This window comes from Polypterus senegalus, chromosome 16 (assembly GCF_016835505.1).
Source record: "Polypterus senegalus isolate Bchr_013 chromosome 16, ASM1683550v1, whole genome shotgun sequence".
NCBI classification, from domain to species: domain Eukaryota; kingdom Metazoa; phylum Chordata; class Cladistia; order Polypteriformes; family Polypteridae; genus Polypterus; species Polypterus senegalus.
The window spans coordinates 94,883,190-94,902,412 of record NC_053169.1 but is presented as its reverse complement, the minus strand read 5'-3'; the positions used below and the strand labels follow the sequence as shown (position 1 = coordinate 94,902,412).

At 41.8% G+C, this 19,223-nt stretch overlaps 1 protein-coding gene across 2 annotated transcripts in view; it reads left to right on the top strand.

The window, feature by feature from the left end:
* heca (hdc homolog, cell cycle regulator) overlaps positions 1-19,223 on the top strand; it is a 59,212-nt gene that overhangs the window by 20,934 nt on the left and 19,055 nt on the right. The window contains exons 2-3 of one of the 2 annotated variants that reach the window (XM_039739030.1): positions 12,674-13,753; positions 18,951-19,108. In XM_039739030.1, the coding sequence (XP_039594964.1) occupies positions 12,674-13,753; positions 18,951-19,108 (1,238 nt within the window). The remainder of the gene's footprint in view (positions 1-12,673; positions 13,754-18,950; positions 19,109-19,223) is intronic. The other variant, XM_039739031.1, reaches the window with a different exon arrangement.

Here is a 19,223-nt window from a genome sequence, read left to right as displayed (position 1 = left end):
ACAAAAATAGACAATTGCAATAAAACAATATTGATAGAAAAGTTTAAAGTTGATTTTTGTCATCAGCAGGCCAAAACCCAGATCATATCCTCAGAAGTATTAAGGAGTCAGCATCTTCTTTGTCTGTTTATTTTCTATTGTGATCATTGAGGCTTCAAATCAATTCCAGTTTTATACTTCGTGGTGAGGCCTTAAGCTAAATATATCTTGGAAGACCATTGTTAAAAATTTACACAAGTGGTTGTCTCCCTTAGAGTAATGAGCATGATGGAAGATGGGGTGGCGGTGGTGGTTGGGGACTTTGGTGTGTCGAGGAAGGGGTTTGTGAGGGTTGAACGCGATCAAAGAGCATTGACGATGGATGAGCATGATTAGAGAGTTAGGATTTCCGCCTTTAGAATGTGAAACACGATCAACATAAATCCAGTGCTTGGAGTGCACCCTCCTACTCCAGAGCCTTGTTGTCATTTGTCAACTTTCCGTTCTTCCCCTTTCCTATTTTCTATGACAGGCCAAGCAGATAAGGGGCCACCTAGTGGCAGTGGGGCCCTAAGCAGCTGTTTAGTTTGGTTATGCCATAGGCCTGCTGTGCATCAAAGTTTACTTCAGCGTGCGCAGAGGGTGTTATTAGCAGTCTGATAAAGATATCAGAGGAATCATCTTAAGGTGTCTTTACCTACATACTGCAGTAGATTCATGAAGAGCTTTGTTTCTCATTTGGGATTGGCCCAAGCAGATCTATAGTCGTACATACTTGGCAAAAAAAACACCCAGTAGTAGCCGCCCGTCTGTATTTAAAAAATAAATAAATCAATAAATTGGTGTTTCATCATTTGTTTACACAGGCCTTCACTGTTTTGCTGTCATCTTGGTGATAATGCTGTAAAAATAAAGGGTATTTTGATCAGTTGGTACCAAAGCAGAAGTAGACGCCATCATCTTATGGCACCCTTTATGCCATGTGGGGAAGTACCAGACCTCGCCCTGTGTCGTGAGAGGATTCCTTCAAGTACTGTTTTCAAACATATGTGTGTATATAAAGCATGTGTTTAGCTGTGATTACTAATCCCGTTTGCATCTGTCTGTCAGCTTCCTGTTTAAAAACTGAAAGGAGGATTACCCCTGTGTAAATGCAGATAATCCTCTCGGTAAAGACTGTTTGAAATTTAGAGCATCTTGTCATATTCTTGCTCAACAGAAAACCGCTCCAAGTCTGGTTTAAAGGTTATACTTAATTGACACAGTCTGTCTACTTGTGTTTTGTAGATCTGGAAAAGGCACCTGACCGTGTCCCTCGTCATGTGCTGTGGGAAGTGCCGCAGGAGTATGGGGTAACAGGGGCTGCTTTTGCATGCTGTTCATTTCTCTCTATTATATATAAAAAAAAAAAATCCTGGTACTAGACGAGACGTGACTTTTTCAGAGAGATACTTTCAGGTCCTGTGAGACGAGACGTTGTGACAAGAGATTTAACCACGCCCAGGGCCGGAAATAAAAGACAAAGAGTAGATGACAAAGTAGAACGTTGTAAAGAATTCAAAAACATTGGTGTGATACTCATGCAGAGCAGGTTAGTGACAATGAAAGTACTAAAATTCAAAAGTCTCAAAAAAATGATAGTAAAGATTGCATTAGCACAAACAAATGGAAATTATTACTCGGTGAAATAACGGGACAGCGAAAAGAGATCGAATATATTGTTCGGATTTAACCTTTAAGTCATAGACTTGTAGATCGTCTAATTTGTGTTGCCATCAGGGAAAAGTAGTGTTTCTTCCCAATGAAAAGGAGGTGAGAATTAAAAGATTTGTTGTTTGGTGAAAGTGAAATCCACAGAGGCGAGCGGCAGAGACGTTAAGTGGCTGGTGTGTAGGTCAGACCGAGGCAAGCAGGGGACGAAGCCCCTAGTCCTATAAGAATGCAGTGACAGCCGTGTTCCAAAATGCTTGGTGTTAAGTCAGGTTTGTTTGGTGTGGGTATCGGATTCCATCAAGGTTGTGTCTTGTCACCACTCCAGTTTTGTGGTGTTCTCTGGCAGTACATCAAGTTTTATCGAAGGATGTTAGGGTGACTAGGTAGCATCATTGCTTTATGCAAGATGATGATGTCCTGTTTGCCTTATTTGTCTGTGACCTTCACACTTGGTAGCAAATCACTCAAGCACATGCTGAAGTAGCTAGGCTGAGTATAAGTCCCACCAAGTCTGAGGTGGTGGTTCATTCTGCCTTGGGAAAGAGTTGCTTTTTCCGGTTGAATGGGGAACAACTTCCCTTACTTGAAGAGTTCTTGTTAACAATTGATGGGAAAAGGCAACGCGAGTTCAACTAGTTGATTGGAATGGTGGCAGCTGTTCTGTGGTTGCTGTACTGGTCCATGGTGGTGAAGCAAGATCTGGGTTGAGAGTCAAAACTTTCGGTTTACAGGTTGATCTTACACCCCTGTTCTCAACTATGGTCATGAGTTGTGGGTAATGACCGAAAGAATGAAATTGTGAGCACAAGTGCCAGAACTGAGGTCTCTTAACATGGTGGCTGTTCAAAAATCTTATCATAGGGTGTGAAGCTCATTGATTTGAGAAAGCCTCAGAGTAAATTCACTGCTCCTCCAGATCAAGTGGAGCCAGTTGTGGTGGTTTGACCAACTGGTAGTGTTGCTCCCCCTAGAGCACAGGTCACTAATAGGCAGACCGCGGTCTGGGTCTGGACCCAGACATGACATATTGAGTTTTATTTAGTTTTGGTGGAGATTACATTTTTACCGGCGACTCTTTTCTGACAGTGTTTCTACACCGCTACTCCGTGAAAGGGACCTCCTACGTGTCTCTGATTGGCCAGTACTTGTTGCCTTCATGAGTTCGAGTTGGTTGGGTTTAAGCATGAAGACTGATATTGGTCAAAGGCAAGAATGTCCGCCAATCCCAGGCAGAGTAGGACGGGCCTTCACTGAATAGAGGAGTGGAAAACCTGCATTCTGAGTGAAAACAGCTGGCACACTTGTGGTAGCGGAAGTGACATGGAGAGAAAAATATACAGGAGTGAGAAGACGAGAGAGAAAAGCGATGAAACAGTCAACGTGCCATGGCTTTTGCTAAACGGCGGAAGCTTGACACAGAAAACTGGGTCTTTAATCCGTAATGGACAAAAGTATTTATGTTCATACAGTCGACCCTTGACATACGACCGGCCTGACATGCGAACAACTTGATTTACGACCAAAGTTTTTGGTTTGATTTATGACCAACATCTTGCGTTACGACCCGAATGCGGTCACATGTATCCGCTTGTGCGATTGTAAACAAACAGCCGAGAACGTTCGTGTCAGTCGGAGCCCAGATACATGTGTTTGTGGACATAATTTCGGTCAGTGCAGTGATTTATCTATATGTATAATTCACTTAGACCATGGCAAGCAAGACGCATAATTGCTAAGGAAGGAAGAGAAGGTAACGAAGGTAAAGAAAGCGATTGTTAAGGGATGTTAGCTAGCGGGCTGGCATGGCACATGATGATGTCATCAGGCTGAGTCAGCACCGGCATGCTTTGGAGTGTATTTTTACAGCAGTTCACAACACGGTCAGCTTTGAACTGAGTGCTCGACTACTGTCATTATTAACTTGAGAAACAGCGATCACAATCGAAACGAAGACGGAAATTGTGCGGAAATATGAGAGTGGCGTTCGTGACTGATCTCGCTAATATGTACAGCATGTTGAAATCCACCATCTTGACAATTTTAAAAAGAAAAGATTTGCATAAGGAGGCTCCTTCTAAACAATAACCACCTTCCGTTTCATTCTCCTCCTCCTCCTCCCTTTCTGCAGCCCAAAGATGTCAAATAAAATGGTGAGTACAGGATGAAATTGTTGTTTCTGGTAGGCTAGGCAGTTTTTTATAACTTTTTGGTTAGTACATTAGAAAAATTATTGGTGTTTTGGTAAATTATGCGCATTATACAACCCTTTTTTATTATGAAAAGGTTAAGTAAGTGTTGCTGTGGGAGGTTCGGACCGCATCATGGGTATTTCCATTATTTCTTATGGGAAAAATAGTCTTGAGTTACAACCAGCCCTCGCGAACGAATTGAGTTCGTAAATCAAGGGTCCACTGTACTTCACGTAGGAAGCTTGAAACCACTGTGTCTCATCTGCTCCGAGACAGTGGCAGTGGTAAAAAGCGCTTTGAAACTAAGCACAAAATTACATTTGAGAAAAGTTACCCACTAAATTTGCCAGTTATGCTACAGAAAATAAGTGATCTTAAAGCCAACTAACGATCGGTCAACGAGGATTTTAACACATTCATTTACTGGCCAACTACTCGCTAACGAGTCTTCCCTCAGAGATGTGTGGATTTTGGGACGTCACAAAAAAACATTCAGTGATGACAATCTTCACACTTGCATGAGGATGGCACTGACACCACTCCAGCCCAGATTTAAAATCCTGGCCGACCAAGCAAGAGCTCATTTCTCTCACTGAATGAGAGAGTAGGCAGTGGGATACGAGGGAAAGAAGGAGAAGATACGTTCAGTTATTTAAAGATGATCAGATTTACTGTGAAACTGGTTATGCTTGTTCAGTTGTTCACATATTAAAAACTCTTGTATATTTTATTTTTATATGAGGTCAAGTCTTTTTTTTTTTTTTGTTGAAACTTGTTCTTATTAATTATGAAAGTACTTATTATTTCTAATTCTCAGTTGAATGTCAAAGTTACCTTGCTTTTACTTACTTTATTTTTTCTTATTTTATTGTATGTAGCCCTCCAGAGTCCAGAGTTGCACTGAAAATAAGTATTGTTGAAATGGCATTGAACTTTCTTCATTTGATTTGAGTCATTGACTTCACACAGTGCAGTGTATGTACATTAATTGTAATGTAAAAATGATAATGTAACTTAAGCATGATTATGCTGCGGACCTATACATGAGGAAATTTTCTCTATCCTGACTTCCTTTAATCATAATTGACTACCCCTGGTCTAGAGCTTCTCTGGGCACCATCCCATTAGGCTGGAGACACTGCAGCAGACCTAAGACACGCTGGAGGGATTCTGTATCTCGGCTTGCTTGGGAATGAGTGGGAATTACCCAGAAAGAGCTGAAATCTGTAGTTGGGGACAGTGAAGTCCTGGCTGGTCGTCTTGGCCTTCTGCCACTGTGACCCTCACCGGTAAAAGCAGTTAAGAAAATGAGAGATGATATGACACCATTTGGTTCGAGAAAAATGACAGGTGTTGTAGTTGTATTGTCACGTGTACATGCAACATGTCACCATTCTCTAGCACCATAATCAGTAAGAATACATTAAATGGCGTAATTTCATGTTATTTAGTAGAAAATGCAAAACGTTTCTGTTGCCCCGCTTCCATACCAGATGTCGAGTGGAACAAAGGTGTTTGAAGTAGGAAAGTAGTTCGGCTGTGATTGTCTTCCTCACAAGTAAATAAAATCTGTTTGACAGTAGACAATAAACCTAAAGCACCAGGATGCAAACAATTACTGTATACCGACTGGAGTTAAATTTAATTCTAAATTAACACCTCAGGGCAGCACAGTAGTGTGCTGAGACGCATCAATACTTCTTCTGTGTTGTGCCCTTCGCTTAGTGCAGGTTCAGAGTGCTGTAATGTGTGACAATTTCTGAAGTTAAAGTACAACTGGACATGTTTCAGATATATATTCAGATATATGTATAGTGCACATACAGGTCCTTCAGAAAGCATTCATAGTTGCTATGTGGCAGCCTTCTGCCAAAAACATTTAAATTCATGTTTTCTCCTCATCAAGCATCCCTTAATGTCCCAGAATGACAAAGCAAAAGCAAGAGTTTTAGTAATGTTTGCAAATTTATTAAAAATATAAAACTGAAATATCACATCAACACCAGTATTGAGACTCTTTACTCGAGCAGCGATTCCAACCTGGAGTCTTCTTGGTTCTTGGATGTGGGTCCACTCTAGACTCCATCGTCACATATGGGAGTCCCTCGAACCCAACACTGTCGATAGTCATGACCGAACTGAGCAGACTAATGGGGACATATCTGACATGGAGCAAGGGGATGATGGAAAAGTGCAAAGGTGTTTTTATTGAACAAAAACAAGTGTCCACAGTGCAGTGTTCCAAATGTCCATAAATAAATAATCCATAAGTAGGGGATAAAAACCATAATAAATAAATCCAATAAAAGCAGAGGTTAAAATGCAGTCACTGACTTCTTCTGATCTCAGCCCACCTCCTTCTTCACCTCGCCTGGCTCATCTATCACCAGTGCCGCTGGGGGAGACTCGGCAGCCACGAACGTCATCCTCTGCCCCCATCTTGGCTACCTTCTAACTGCGCAGCCAGACCGTCCAAGGTCAGCTCTCCTTCCATCTTCCTTTATGCACCCGCAGTCATACCTCCAATGCATAGGGAGGTCCTTCACCATGCTCGCCCTACTCCGTGTCATTATTCAGATGGGCAAAACAGCCCCTAGACCGTCAAAGCCTATGCTCCTTCGCAGGGCCCCAGTTCATGCGACCATTCTGTCGTCATTTTTTACCTTTCTCTTCCTCCTGTGCCAGCCTGTACTTGTACGGCTCCGTGGGTGCAGTGTCAATAAACGATCAATAAAGTACATTATAATAATTGCATGCAAAGTTGTGTTTATGTGAATATTTCTGGAGGGGGTTCTTAGCTTTCCTCAGATTCTTAAAGGGGTCAGTGAATCGCTGCTCTAGGTACAAATTCCAAACTGGCTTTCATGTGTTCTTTACTGAGAAGAGTTTTCTTTCTGGCCATTCTGTCATAAAGGCCAGATCAGATCAGATCAGATCAGTGGAGTATCATAGTGATTGTTGTCCTCCTTCCCAGCCATCTGATCTTCTCATCAGAATCATCTTTAGAGACTTAGAATACACTATTATACAGTGCATTAGATTCTACTTTTCAAGGAATTCTAAATCTGTGTTGTGTAAGCTTTTATTGATTTACTAGCAAAATTACCCGCACTTCGCAGCGGAGAAGAAGTGTGCTAAAGAAGTTATGAAAAAGAAAAGGAAACATTTTAAAAATAACGTAACATTTGCTTTCTATTCGTTTGCATACGCACAGTCCTTCACCAGCAATTATTTAATGTTGGCTCAGACCCAACACTTAAAAGTTTCTGTCGCACTTTTGCTGAGTTTGTGCCAAACACTAGTCTATCCCTGACCATCTCATTTCGTTTGCATAAGCACAGTCCTTCACCAGCAATTTTAACTTAGTAATAAAAAAGTGATCCAAAGTCTCGTTTATACCCCGTGTCTCTTCTCATTAAACTTGTATCTTGCGAATATCGTATTCGTCATAGGCATGACAAACGCCAGCAGCAGCGTGTCTATAAACTTAATTTAAACTTAAGGTTTACACCGTGTGCTTTGTTTCCGCAGTAGCTGCACTTATGAATATGCTTGTATGCGTCACTCGCTTCATATTCTTTTGCTGCCTTCTCAATTGTGTAATGCATTTTTTGTTCAGCGCTCTTTGGAGCTCTTCCTTGTTCTCTACGTACTGTGTTCACAGTCAGTTCATGTGAGCCGCTCTCTTGTGTGATCTTGCGATGTCCATGGCTTTATTTAATGTTATCTAAGACCCGGCACTTAAAAGTTTCTATCGCACTTTCGCTGAGTTTGTGCCAAACACTTGACCATCTCGTCTTCGTTTGCATAAGAACAGTCTTTCTCCCGTGAATATTTACCTTATATGGGCAGGCACTCAATTATGTGGGAGGCGTGATGATGCGGGATGATGTATATATGTTACGGCCAACACCCAACGTTCGGCCAGTTCCTGAATTGGCCGGCAATTTTGTATTTTGGCCAAGAGGTGTGGCGAAAGTCCAAATTACTAGAAATGAGCAGTGTATATGCTACTTTGGCTGGCCGTTTTGCGAAGTGGCGTGAACTCCCTGGCCAAAATTCGATGTGCTGATGTAAGACTGTCCGTGGGTCTTGTTCAGAAAGCGGACGCCACTTGAGACAGTCTTCCCTCGCCCAAACACTAACCTTAAGGTCAATGAAATAGATCCGCGATGCTAAGTCGCTATTTTAGGGCTAAAATGATAACAGAAATGTGAAGCCTACTTATATACCTAATCTTAATTATTGTGAAATAACCAAGTGGTGTCCGCGTCCTGAACAAGAGCCGCCAAGGCTACATTCGATGCAATTGAACTACTAAGTATGCAACAAATCGCTGCTCATGCCTTTTCTCTTCCGACTTTGGCTGATCGCCCCAATGCTATTTCACAAACTGGCTGGCCAAATCCCGAAGTCAAAGAAAATATCGGACATTGGCTTGTCAATTTACAGCGACATTGGCCATTTCCCAATTTGGCCGGACAATTCCCGCTTTGGCCGATTTCGGGTTTTGGCTATAACACATATAGGTATGTGTGAATATATAATATGGTTGAAATAGTTTTACTGTCAAATAATGCAAAGAGTACGCGACACGGGTTTCACCCTAATTCTGGGCTCATCAGGCGTACACACTCACTGCACCCCCTCTCGGGAATCGAACCTCGGACGACAGCGTCAGAGTTGAAGCCTCTTGCGTTGCGCCACGGCGTGTGGTTCGTTTATTTGATAGTATGTAGATCGGAGTAATTACATTCGTAGTCTGAATCACAGTCTGATTATATGGGTGGTTATTTAACTACCAGGTAGCGCTTGTGGTTGGTCAGCAAGTCGGCTAACATCCGCCACGGTGTCCTCTTTCAGTTTTTGAGAAGCAGATCATAGAATGGTTGAAATAGTTTTACTGTCAAATAATGCAAAGAGTATGCGACACGTGTTTCGCCCTAATTCTTGGCTCATCAGGCGTGTGCAGTCTGGGTTCATAGCCCATCGCAAGTGACATTAACATGACAATGCCATTGAGAGTCGGCTAATGCAAATATAGCTCCTATTTTCCCATTGAGAGCAGCGAGAGACATTTGTTTGACTTAAGGGAATTATTTTCTTGTGACCCTAAACTTGATAAAGTCACGTGGATCGTTGGAGGGTGGATGGATAGACGTGAAGAAGTGCTAGCTTGCAATGATGGACGGTTGAACAGAAAGTGTAACCTCATGGAAGCAGATTGGATTTTGTTAAACTTTATTGTTGTTTTTATAATACAGGTTTTGATCATTTTGGCCTTGCAGCACTTGGGGGGTTAAGCTTCATCTTCCTGTGAATGTGACAGAAATGAAGTTGAATAGAGAAAATAGATGATCTGTTAACAGAATGCTGCAATTGCACCTCAGTGCGACTGCCAAGTGTGCCATTATTTTAAAGCCAGCCTGCTAAACCCGAGTGCCAAAAGGCATGCTGCTTCAATTTCTCAGTTGAACAAATTCATAAAAAGTGGAGGTACATTTTTAATTACTATATGAAGCTTTGTGCTGCAAGCCACACTTCTAAACTGAAGAGAACGCACTCCAGTCGGTGCCAGGGGCTCATTTATGTATTTGCATCGCTTGCCAGGGAATTTGTAAGTCAGGATCAGAAGAGACAGAAGAAGGTTTTTGAAAGTTGAGCAAAATGCTCTAAGAAAGTTAATAAGAACCCACAGTGATTAGATTTGTTATGTAAAATGGGCAGAAATACTCTCATTCCTCCTTTGAGCGGTCTTTTGAAGCAACTCCCGATTTAAAAAATAATCACCTGATGGCCGTGAATCTGCCGTTAAAAGTGGCATCTCCAATCAGTGGAAAACGCCTGCATCTCATTAAGAGCTACTTTAGGTGAATGTAGTGTCTCTCTTTAGCTGGCCACATTTGTCTGATTAGACAATGATCAGATTTGCATTTTGATTTGATCAGCCTTACAAAACATTGTTTTGGCTTTTAAAATCCCATTTTTAGGGATCTCGCATTCACCATGAATGAAATGTGCAATCTGTGGCCTAGTCGACTGTTGATGCCCCATGTCCCACTTTGACACTGATTGGTCATTTGATTACATTCAGTTTTGCATGATTAATGTGTGGCCTGGAATTGGAAATGCAATTTACTCTACGTGAAGTGCAATGCATTTTCTTTGCTTTTAGTTATGACACGCGATCTATGGACATAAATTAAAACGCCAGTACCGTTTTGTAATGCGTTTTAAACTGACATGAAAATTGATCGCCATAGTGAAAAGCGATCCATCATTTGGTTGATATGTTTTTAGTTATGACATGATAAACCCCAGCCAAAATGAATTACACCACATGCATAAGGATTTCATTGTCCTGTAGTTAACACCAGGGCCGTGAAGTCCAAGTCCAAAGAAATTGGGTTACTGGAATCAGAGTCCGTGTCGAGAAAAAAAGTAAATTGTAATATGTTAAAATTTCCAGTTTCACATATACTCGTTCAATTAAAATATATTTTTCTTACAGCATTTTGATAAAAATATAGCCTCTTTTTTAATTTTGTAAGTTTTGTCTTTTGTTTAATGTTATGTAGTGTTTGTACCTTCTTTACTAAATAATAATTAAAAAAAACACAATGACATTACTACAGCAATTAAACCCAGACTTTAACAGGATTGGGGGCTAAAAATTAGCCTGTTGTTTCACATTGGTGGTGATGAAATCTTGTGTGTTATGTGCTTTCAATCAACATAGTAAATATATCGAGTCGAAATACAAATTGACAAGTCAGTCGTTGGTACCATGAATTGACGAGCTGGAGTCGTTGGTGCCGTAAGTTGACGAGCTGGAATCGTTGGTGCCATAAGCTGACGAGCTGGAATCGTTGGTGCCATAAGCTGACGAGCTGGAGTCGTTGGTACACAAAACCACCAACTTTGACTCGTCAACTTATGGCACCGACTCCATAGCACTGGTTACCACGCTGGTTTGCATTAAATGATCTTTCGTGCATAACATGTGATTTCTTCCTTAACACTGTGAAAACCAAAATGAGTCCAAAAGCTATAGAATCACAACTTCCGCAGCAGTGCTAACTTAAGCGGTGTGCCATTCCTCTGAATGTGGGACAAATGAATTTTGTTAAATACATTTAACTTAACTCTTTGCTTCTCCAGTCCTTTAAATGGTGCAGTAAAGTAAATCCGAACATTCTGATACTGTGTTTGGGTGCTTTGCACAACTATACAGTATCGTATCTATATAAGTTCTCAGTTCTGTTTTTGTAGCAAAGTAGAGAGAAAAAAAAAAACTCCTAACATGACTGTAGTGTAGTGTAATGCAAAAATTAACTTTTATTACTTTCATGTATGTATTCAGATGTATTATTTGCTGGAAGAAGAGTTTCTTTAAATTAGAAATCCAAATGTAGTATTGTTAGAAATTCCTTAAACAAGTTAAAATAAAAAAAATCCTGTCATTGTCTAACCCACTTGATCTAGACCAGGAATTAATAAAATCTTATTTTAGAAAATGGCGGAAAGCATTAGGGTTTTTTTTGCATTCTTGCCGTTTATAAGATGTTAACTGTGAAAAAGAATACTGCCATTGAGGGTGAAAGCTTAAATGGCATGTCAGTTTTGCAGAAATCAAGCAGTTGGAGCCTCAGATTTCAGTTCAATGTTTTTATGTTTATGTTTTACTTTCATCCGGATTTGGTGATGAACATCTTAAGATATTAAAGGCTAGAAAACTCCGAGGAAACGAAAGGCCACAAATACAGGGTGGCGCAGGGAAACGGTTAAATTTTCAATTGATGTTCAATGCACAAATAAACACATTACAAAATACATTTAATGATGAAATGTATTGTACAGAATATGCAATTAATGATGGTAATGAATTTTCTTTCAATATTCATTTTATGTATTAAAGAAAACATCATGAAGGTGTCGTTCATTTCTCCATACACATTCTGACAGCCTGTTGTGGAAATTCTGCATTGCTCGACGTAACATGGCAAGAGGAATGCCAGCAATTTCCTCTGCAATCCTCCTTTTTAGTTCAACAATGGTTGCAGGACGTGTGTGGTACACTTGGATTTTAAGATGTGCCCACAGGAAAAAAAAAATCACAAACCGTGAGATGTAGGGATCTCTGAGGCCGTTGCATGAAATGACACGCCTTCCAAACAATCGTCAAATAGCTGCTGCCGACAGTCAGGCAGTATGTGAAGTGGCTTGACGTGGGGACTTTTTTTTTTTTAAGGCTAATCCCGCTTCTTCGAAAAGTTATGCACTCATGTTGTAATCGCATGAGCTGAAATTCTCTTTGCGCAGCAGTCACACTATCACTTTCACAGCAAACGCTCGTTCATTGCGCAGCACTCCACTGTTCCATTAAGGGGTTCTCAATGAGGTTGCATTGGTCCCAAACAACTGCTGACAATGCCCCAGGGTCGCCAACACCTAGTTCCACAACATCCCGTTTCCCTGTGCCACCCTGTATATTCCGACCAGACAAGCTAATATTTCATTCATGCTCTGAGGTAGTCTGGTGCCCACATTACATCCAGTAACCCTGAATCGGATTAAACAGATTTGGAAACATCAACACCTCTTTAATTGTCATCAGTTAACAGAAGTGGCAGGTAAATCTTCAAGGTATCCTTTATTTTCTGTGAATGTGTCTATATACATTAGACTGACGTGAACAAGTCACTGAATGTCATGCGGTGAAAGTGGAAAAAGTCTAGTACATGACTGCTTTTTATTTTTTATTTATTTATTTTATTTTTCTCCTTCTGCAGACGCCACATGTGCCACCCCTCTAGTCTGTAGTTTGGGAAGACCCATTGATCTCGAGAAGGACGACTGTCAGCGAGTGGTCTGCAATAATGAGCTGTGCCCTTATGGGAACTGGATGCATCTCCAGTGCTTCTTTGAATGGGAGAGCAGCATACTGGTACAATTCAACTGCATTGGCCGGGCACGCAGCTGGAACGAAAAGCAGTGCAGGCAAAACATGTGGACTAAGAAGGGATATGACTTGGCCTTTCGGTTTTGCTCTTGCCGATGCGGCCAGGGCCACCTCAAGAAAGACACGGACTGGTATCAGGTGAAGCGCATGCAGGACGACCGTAAAAAGAAGGTCTTGCCAGAGAAATGCTCCGGAAAGTCCACCGGTGCTTGTGGGAGCAGCAGTGATTCCCAAGAGGACCCAAAAAAAGGAAAACATACTGGAGGATGCAAACAGCCACACAAACTTATGGGCCATGAGCTGCCCCGACGACAATCCGTAGATCGACAAAACTCGCAGGAGAAAGGGGTAACCGGATTATCAGGTTGTGGTAATGTTGGCCTTCGTTCTCCTTGTGATTCACCCGGTCAGTCCCCACCGTCTGGGTTTTCCTTTTTTACTTCAAACTCCTTTTCTGGTCCACGCAGCTCTCGTCACTTAGGAGACTTTCTCAAAAATGCTGTTCACATGGACAGTCATCGAAAGCACCTCTCTGTCGGTGGGGCAGTGACAAAGAACTCCCATACAGACAATAATGCCAGCCTGTCCATGCCTAGACTTGCTTCAGGGGATGCACCAGTACAGTTCCTCCGCAGGCTTGATATATCAGAACTCCTTGCCCACATTCCCCGCCATAAACTCAACACTTACCATGTACGCATGGAAGATGATGCCCAGGCTGGACAGGGAGAGGACCTCAGGAAATTCATCTTAGCAGCCCTTAGTGCCAGTCACAGAAATGTGGTGAACTGCGCCCTCTGCCATCGGACACTACCTGTGTTTGAGCAGTTCCCTCTAGTTGATGGTACCCTTTTTCTTAGCCCATCACGACATGATGAAATAGAATATGATGTGCCCTGTCATCTACAAGGTAAATTTCTGTCATTGCCCTGCTTCTGAATATGAATGAATTTGAGGTTTTAACCCAATTGTTTTAGCTCCTGAAGTCCTTCAAAGCCAGTAATCAATCTTCAGTTCCCTCTGTTGCTTTTAAAGTGATGTATAGAATTAGAAGGTTTATGGTATAATGTTGCAGTTACGTGACCTGGAAATTTGGAACAAGTGCGCTTGTCATTGCAAAAACTGTCCCAGTCAATATGGATGTGTCCTGTGAGGGATTGTCATCCTGTTCAGTGTTGGTTCCTGACTTATAATGGTGTTTTGTAGGGTCCTATAATGACTCTATTGTCCCCTTTATATTCTTTATTGTGTAGTAGACTTCAACAAAATGCCTCCAATCCCATACACTTTATCCACTTTCTGGTCAGATACACTACTTCATCTCAGCACTTTCACCCCTAACATCGTCCAACCCACTATATCCTAACACAGGGTCATGGGGGTCTGCTGGAGCCAATCCCAGCCAGCTCAGGGTGCAAGGCAGGGACAAATCCCTGGGCAGGGCGCCACACACACACCCCCACACACCAAGCACACACTAGGGACAATTTTTAGGATTGCCAATGCACCCAACTTGCATGTCTTTGGACTATGGGAGGAAACTGGAGCACCCGGAGGAAACATGGGGAGAACATGCAAACTCCACGCAGGGAGGACCCGGGAAGCGAACCCAGGTCTCCTTCGCTACCACTGCACCAGCTCTTTATCTATAACCTCAGGCCATTAGTCGGAGTGAAGGAACAGGCAGTAGAAAGAGCTACACTTTTAACTATGTATTATACACTACCTGGCCAAAACAAAAGCCACACACTGGAATATTTCATTGGACGGCATTTAGCTTTGGTTACGGCTTACATTCGCCATGGTATCGTTTCAATAAACATTTGCAATGTCGCAACGTTTATTTCCGTCCAGAGTTGCATTCATTTTTCACCTAGATCTTGTACTGATGATGATGATGGGAGATTTGTACTTTTCGTAAATAAGTATGTCAAACCACATGTCCTGCTCAAAGCATACAGTCGCTTTGTTTGAATTCCTTTAGGAAGATAACATGTCAAAGCACCAGACAACTGAAATGGCGAAGCCATCAAAAAAATAAAATGAGAAATTCGACACTGATAGCCAAAGTTAGGACTGGTCAGTACCCCACCAAGATCGAGATGGTTGATTATTCTGCAAAACCTGCCAACACGCCATTTCCTGAATCCACAAGGACACATGCAGTGACCACCTTAAGTCTTGGCCACATCTCAGAAACAAAGAATGGCGGCAGGGTCAGGCAGGTTCTGCAGCTCGCCAAACCACAACTGCACGTGTGCTAAGGGTCTGAGATTTTAGATGTACGTTTGTGGAAGATTTTGTGCTGGATCCAATATTCTGTGTGAGAAAATGAATAAGTTCCATGCGTTTTTAATTAAATATTATAAGTATGCGGGGCATTACCAGAAAACAAGAGCAGGCAAATCCAGTACTTGACCATCTTGAATTTCAAAAGAGATGTGCAGAGACAGGTAAAATAATCAGTTTTATGTTCATTCAGTTTCACTTCGAGAAAAGACTTTGGTAAAGCTGAAAATGTTAACATTTATTTAGTCTTGTAAGTGTAATTTAACTTATTGTAATTTATGAAAAAATTATGTTAATTTGACACTTAAATTATCCTACGTATTTCACATAAATTAAAGTTGAAGGATTCAGCACTTACTGTGTTCTACTTTTATTGGAGCTTTTTTCATGAAACATTTAAAAAAAATATGAAAAGATAATTATACATTGTTTTTTTAAACCTATTATACAAAAAAATTATGCAAAAAAGAAAAAAGTAAAAGTCAAAATGACACAAAAATTAACACAGGTTAGGTTAGGTTGGGGCGTATGCACTGGTACAGCACGTTGCTATACCCACCGCACGACGAAACACCTCGGGATCCTGGTTGACAGCCCCCCAGGAAGACATGCGATCCAATCCCACCCTCTCTCTGGCATCCCCTTGGCCTGGTACAGCCACTTGGGTCCTCAACAAATGAGGATCCTGCAAGCCTGATCACCCTCAGGGAATCGCGGCACACGGCCGTTGTACCATAACTGACGCTCCCTCACAGTGCAGGTCATGTGCCTCCATGAACAACACAAAGTCAAATCAGTGGTACCCAAGGATTCTCTGGAGAGACACAGTACCAAAGGAGTCCAGTCCCCCACTCATATCACTGGATAGCGTCCATGTCTCACATGAGTAGTGAGAAATGCACTATATAAATGTTATGGGCTGTTATTATTCAATGGGTAAAATAATAAAGGAGAAAAGGTATTCGGCCCAGTGTTTCACAGGAATGTTCATCTTCGGCCAAGAATTTATTTCTGTCGTTCACTGCTTACAACAGTTACTTGTCAGTGACTACAATTTGCAGTGTATAGCTATGCGTCACAAAACGTCCATTCCTGCTGAGTCCCGACCGCATACACATCCGTGGTCCCATTAGATAAATGAGTTCCGAAATCACAATCGGAAAAACGGGATGCTGCGAACGTAGCAAATGTAGAAGTTTAACACAAGCAACGTGTATGTCATGTCTCTTGTATACAAAACAATTGCCGTGCCAGTACTGTGTTGTACTTTCTGTCATTATTTTAATGGGAAGTTTGCTGTATAAACAGTGTATGCTTCGACTTGCAGGCAGCAGCTACCAATCTCGTGTATCGCACATCACTTGAGCATTGTAGTGTTATCCCTTTGCATTTAGTCAAAACAGGTACACTGCAGTATCCCATATATATCTGCTAATTACTGCACAAAATGTTATGCTCGCACAACTAAATCTCGTAACATCCTATTTCACAGAACGTATTGTACCGTGAACATTAAGCGTCGCATGTAGCAGAGAAACATGCCACCGATTCCTGGTTCTTGGGGGTGGATGAAATAGCAGCCACAGCATTTTGTGCAATATGAACACATGGAACCATTTTACGTACACGATTGTCAGCTGCATTTCTGGCTAGAAGATTTTGTGTCATCCTTCAGTCTTCACCTTTGTAGTAGCGCACTACTTTGATAAAATTCTTTGTTGTTAGTGCAGCTGTGGCTTGGTTTTTAGGTCCTCCATCATCTTGGTAAAATGTTTTATACTACGTGGCCTGCAGTAGGTGAAATGTAGATAGGGATAATTTGTTGAAGTGCGGAAATCCTTTGCTGTCAACCACTTTGACATGTCTTGTTCTATCAACGTGAACACCCTCTGCATGATCATTTTATGCCCATCAGCGTTAGTTTTTTTTTTTTTTTTTTGCTAGAGCTGCCAATACATTAGGTTGCTGCAGTCAGCGTGCTTTTTGAGTGTGGTAATGCTTTGTAAATCTGCTGCTTATCATTTTCAGCCGTTGCATTGTTTTTAGTGAACTTGGCTTTGGAAGCAGGTATTAGGTATGTTTAGCATATTTTATTTTACGCTGACGGAGTCTGTTGTGCTTCCTGATGTAGTAGGAGCTGACATGTTCCCTAAACTCTGCCCTCCCTATTGAGAAGAACAACATGTCTCAAAGGAAGTTCATATCGGGCATCATGGTGCAGCAAGGCAATTACATTTAACACAGCCTAACATTCTTAAACTTGTTCAATCCATCTGAGGGACGTAGGGACCAGAGCCTATCCAGCAAGTATTTTTGCAGCGGCAATTTAAAATTAATTGTTTAATCAATCAGATAATTCATTTCCAACTTTTAACATGGGTTAATCAAACGATAGTTAATCATTAATCATAACGCTGCACCAGAATCCATTTTACAAAAGACAGATCGATCTATCTATCTATCTATCTATCTATCTATCTATCTATCTATCGATCGATCGACGTGGAAGAACATGAGTGTCCTACCTCAACCCTGTCCAACACTTTGGGATGAACATCTCATCCATCGTCAGTACCTGACCATTCAAATGCTCTTTTAGCTGAATGAGTACAAATTCTCACAGACACTCTGCATAATCTTGTGGGAAGAGGAGTTGCTATGGCTGCAGATGAAGTTGGGGGCAACATTTAGCATAAATAATCAAATGTGTCATGAAATGTATGTTTTGTGTTGTTATTGCTGTGTGTATTTCTTTAATTATTTTCATCAACACTACATCCGGCTTGAAATGCAAACTGTCCTTTTCATCTGTGAAAGTTGAGAGGGTGGGCTGTAGAAAGTGCTTGATTTTTTTCATATTTCTGCTCACTTACCGTGTTTTTATTTATTTATTGTCACATTTCACAATACATCTATTTATTTGTGTATTTATTTTATTTTGTCAAAAATATTCCTTTATAGGTAATGTAAGAGCTAGCCCGGCCACAGGCAGACACGACACCGCAATGTCCAAACACACACCTGTTTATTCCACTATTTATAAAACTATTTACGCGATTGCACTCAGTCCTTGGTCCTTCGGGCCGCCTTCACTCCTCTCTCGCAAGCTCCGTCCTCTTCCACCCGACTCGAATGGACTGAGGTGGCCCCTTTTATAATGCCCCAGATGTGCTCCAGGTGCCTGATGACAAACTTCCGGCAGCACTCCCCAGTATGGCGGAAGTGCTGCCCTTGCACCTAGAAGCGCTCCGGGTGTACACCATCCCTGGTCTGTCAGCACTTCCTGGTGTACTGGAAGCGCTGTCCCCCAGGGATCAAGGACCGTCCAGGTGCCCAGGGAAGAGAGGTGCTGCTCTCCCGGTCCCTCCTTCCTCCCGGAGTCCCGGTGGGGCAGGGTTCCTGGCCATCTATGACAACATCAAGCCTGCAGTTTTGCAGCCAATACATGTTGATCAGTTTAATTGAAACTATGACATTCCATCTGGCCTTAGCCAATTAAGGTCTCCGAAAGAGTCCTATTGGGTGCACTGTGCATCGTCTAATATCTCTGGTACACAAGTCTTGTGGTGACCCCATTTCCAGTAGGTTTGTGAGCCCAACTTTGAGAACCACTGGTCTAGTTCAGGGTCATGGTGGACTTGAAGCTCAGCAGCCCTGAGAACAAGGTAGGAAAGAACCAAAGCAGGGAGCCAATCCCTTCTTCACCAAATCACATTCCAAGGAATGGGGGCTTTTATGGTGATGAACTAAACTAAAACCAAGTTTTGCTGCATTATTTCAGAATGAAATAACCTCCTTTTTGTTTTTCTTTTTTGTTGAAGGGAGATTAATGCACCTGTATGCAATCTGTGTAGACTGCTTAGAAGGAGTTCATAAAATTATTTGCATTAAATGCAAATCCAGGTGGGACGGTAGCTGGCATCAACTAGGAACGATGTATACATATGATATACTGGCAGCCTCGCCATGTTGTCAAGTAAGTATGATTGGCTGAAGATAACTTTAATTGGAAACCAAAATGTAACTTGTTGCACTTTTTGTTGGGAAATGTGGTTGCCTAAGCCTTCCTTTTCCTTGGAATCTTTTCAGGA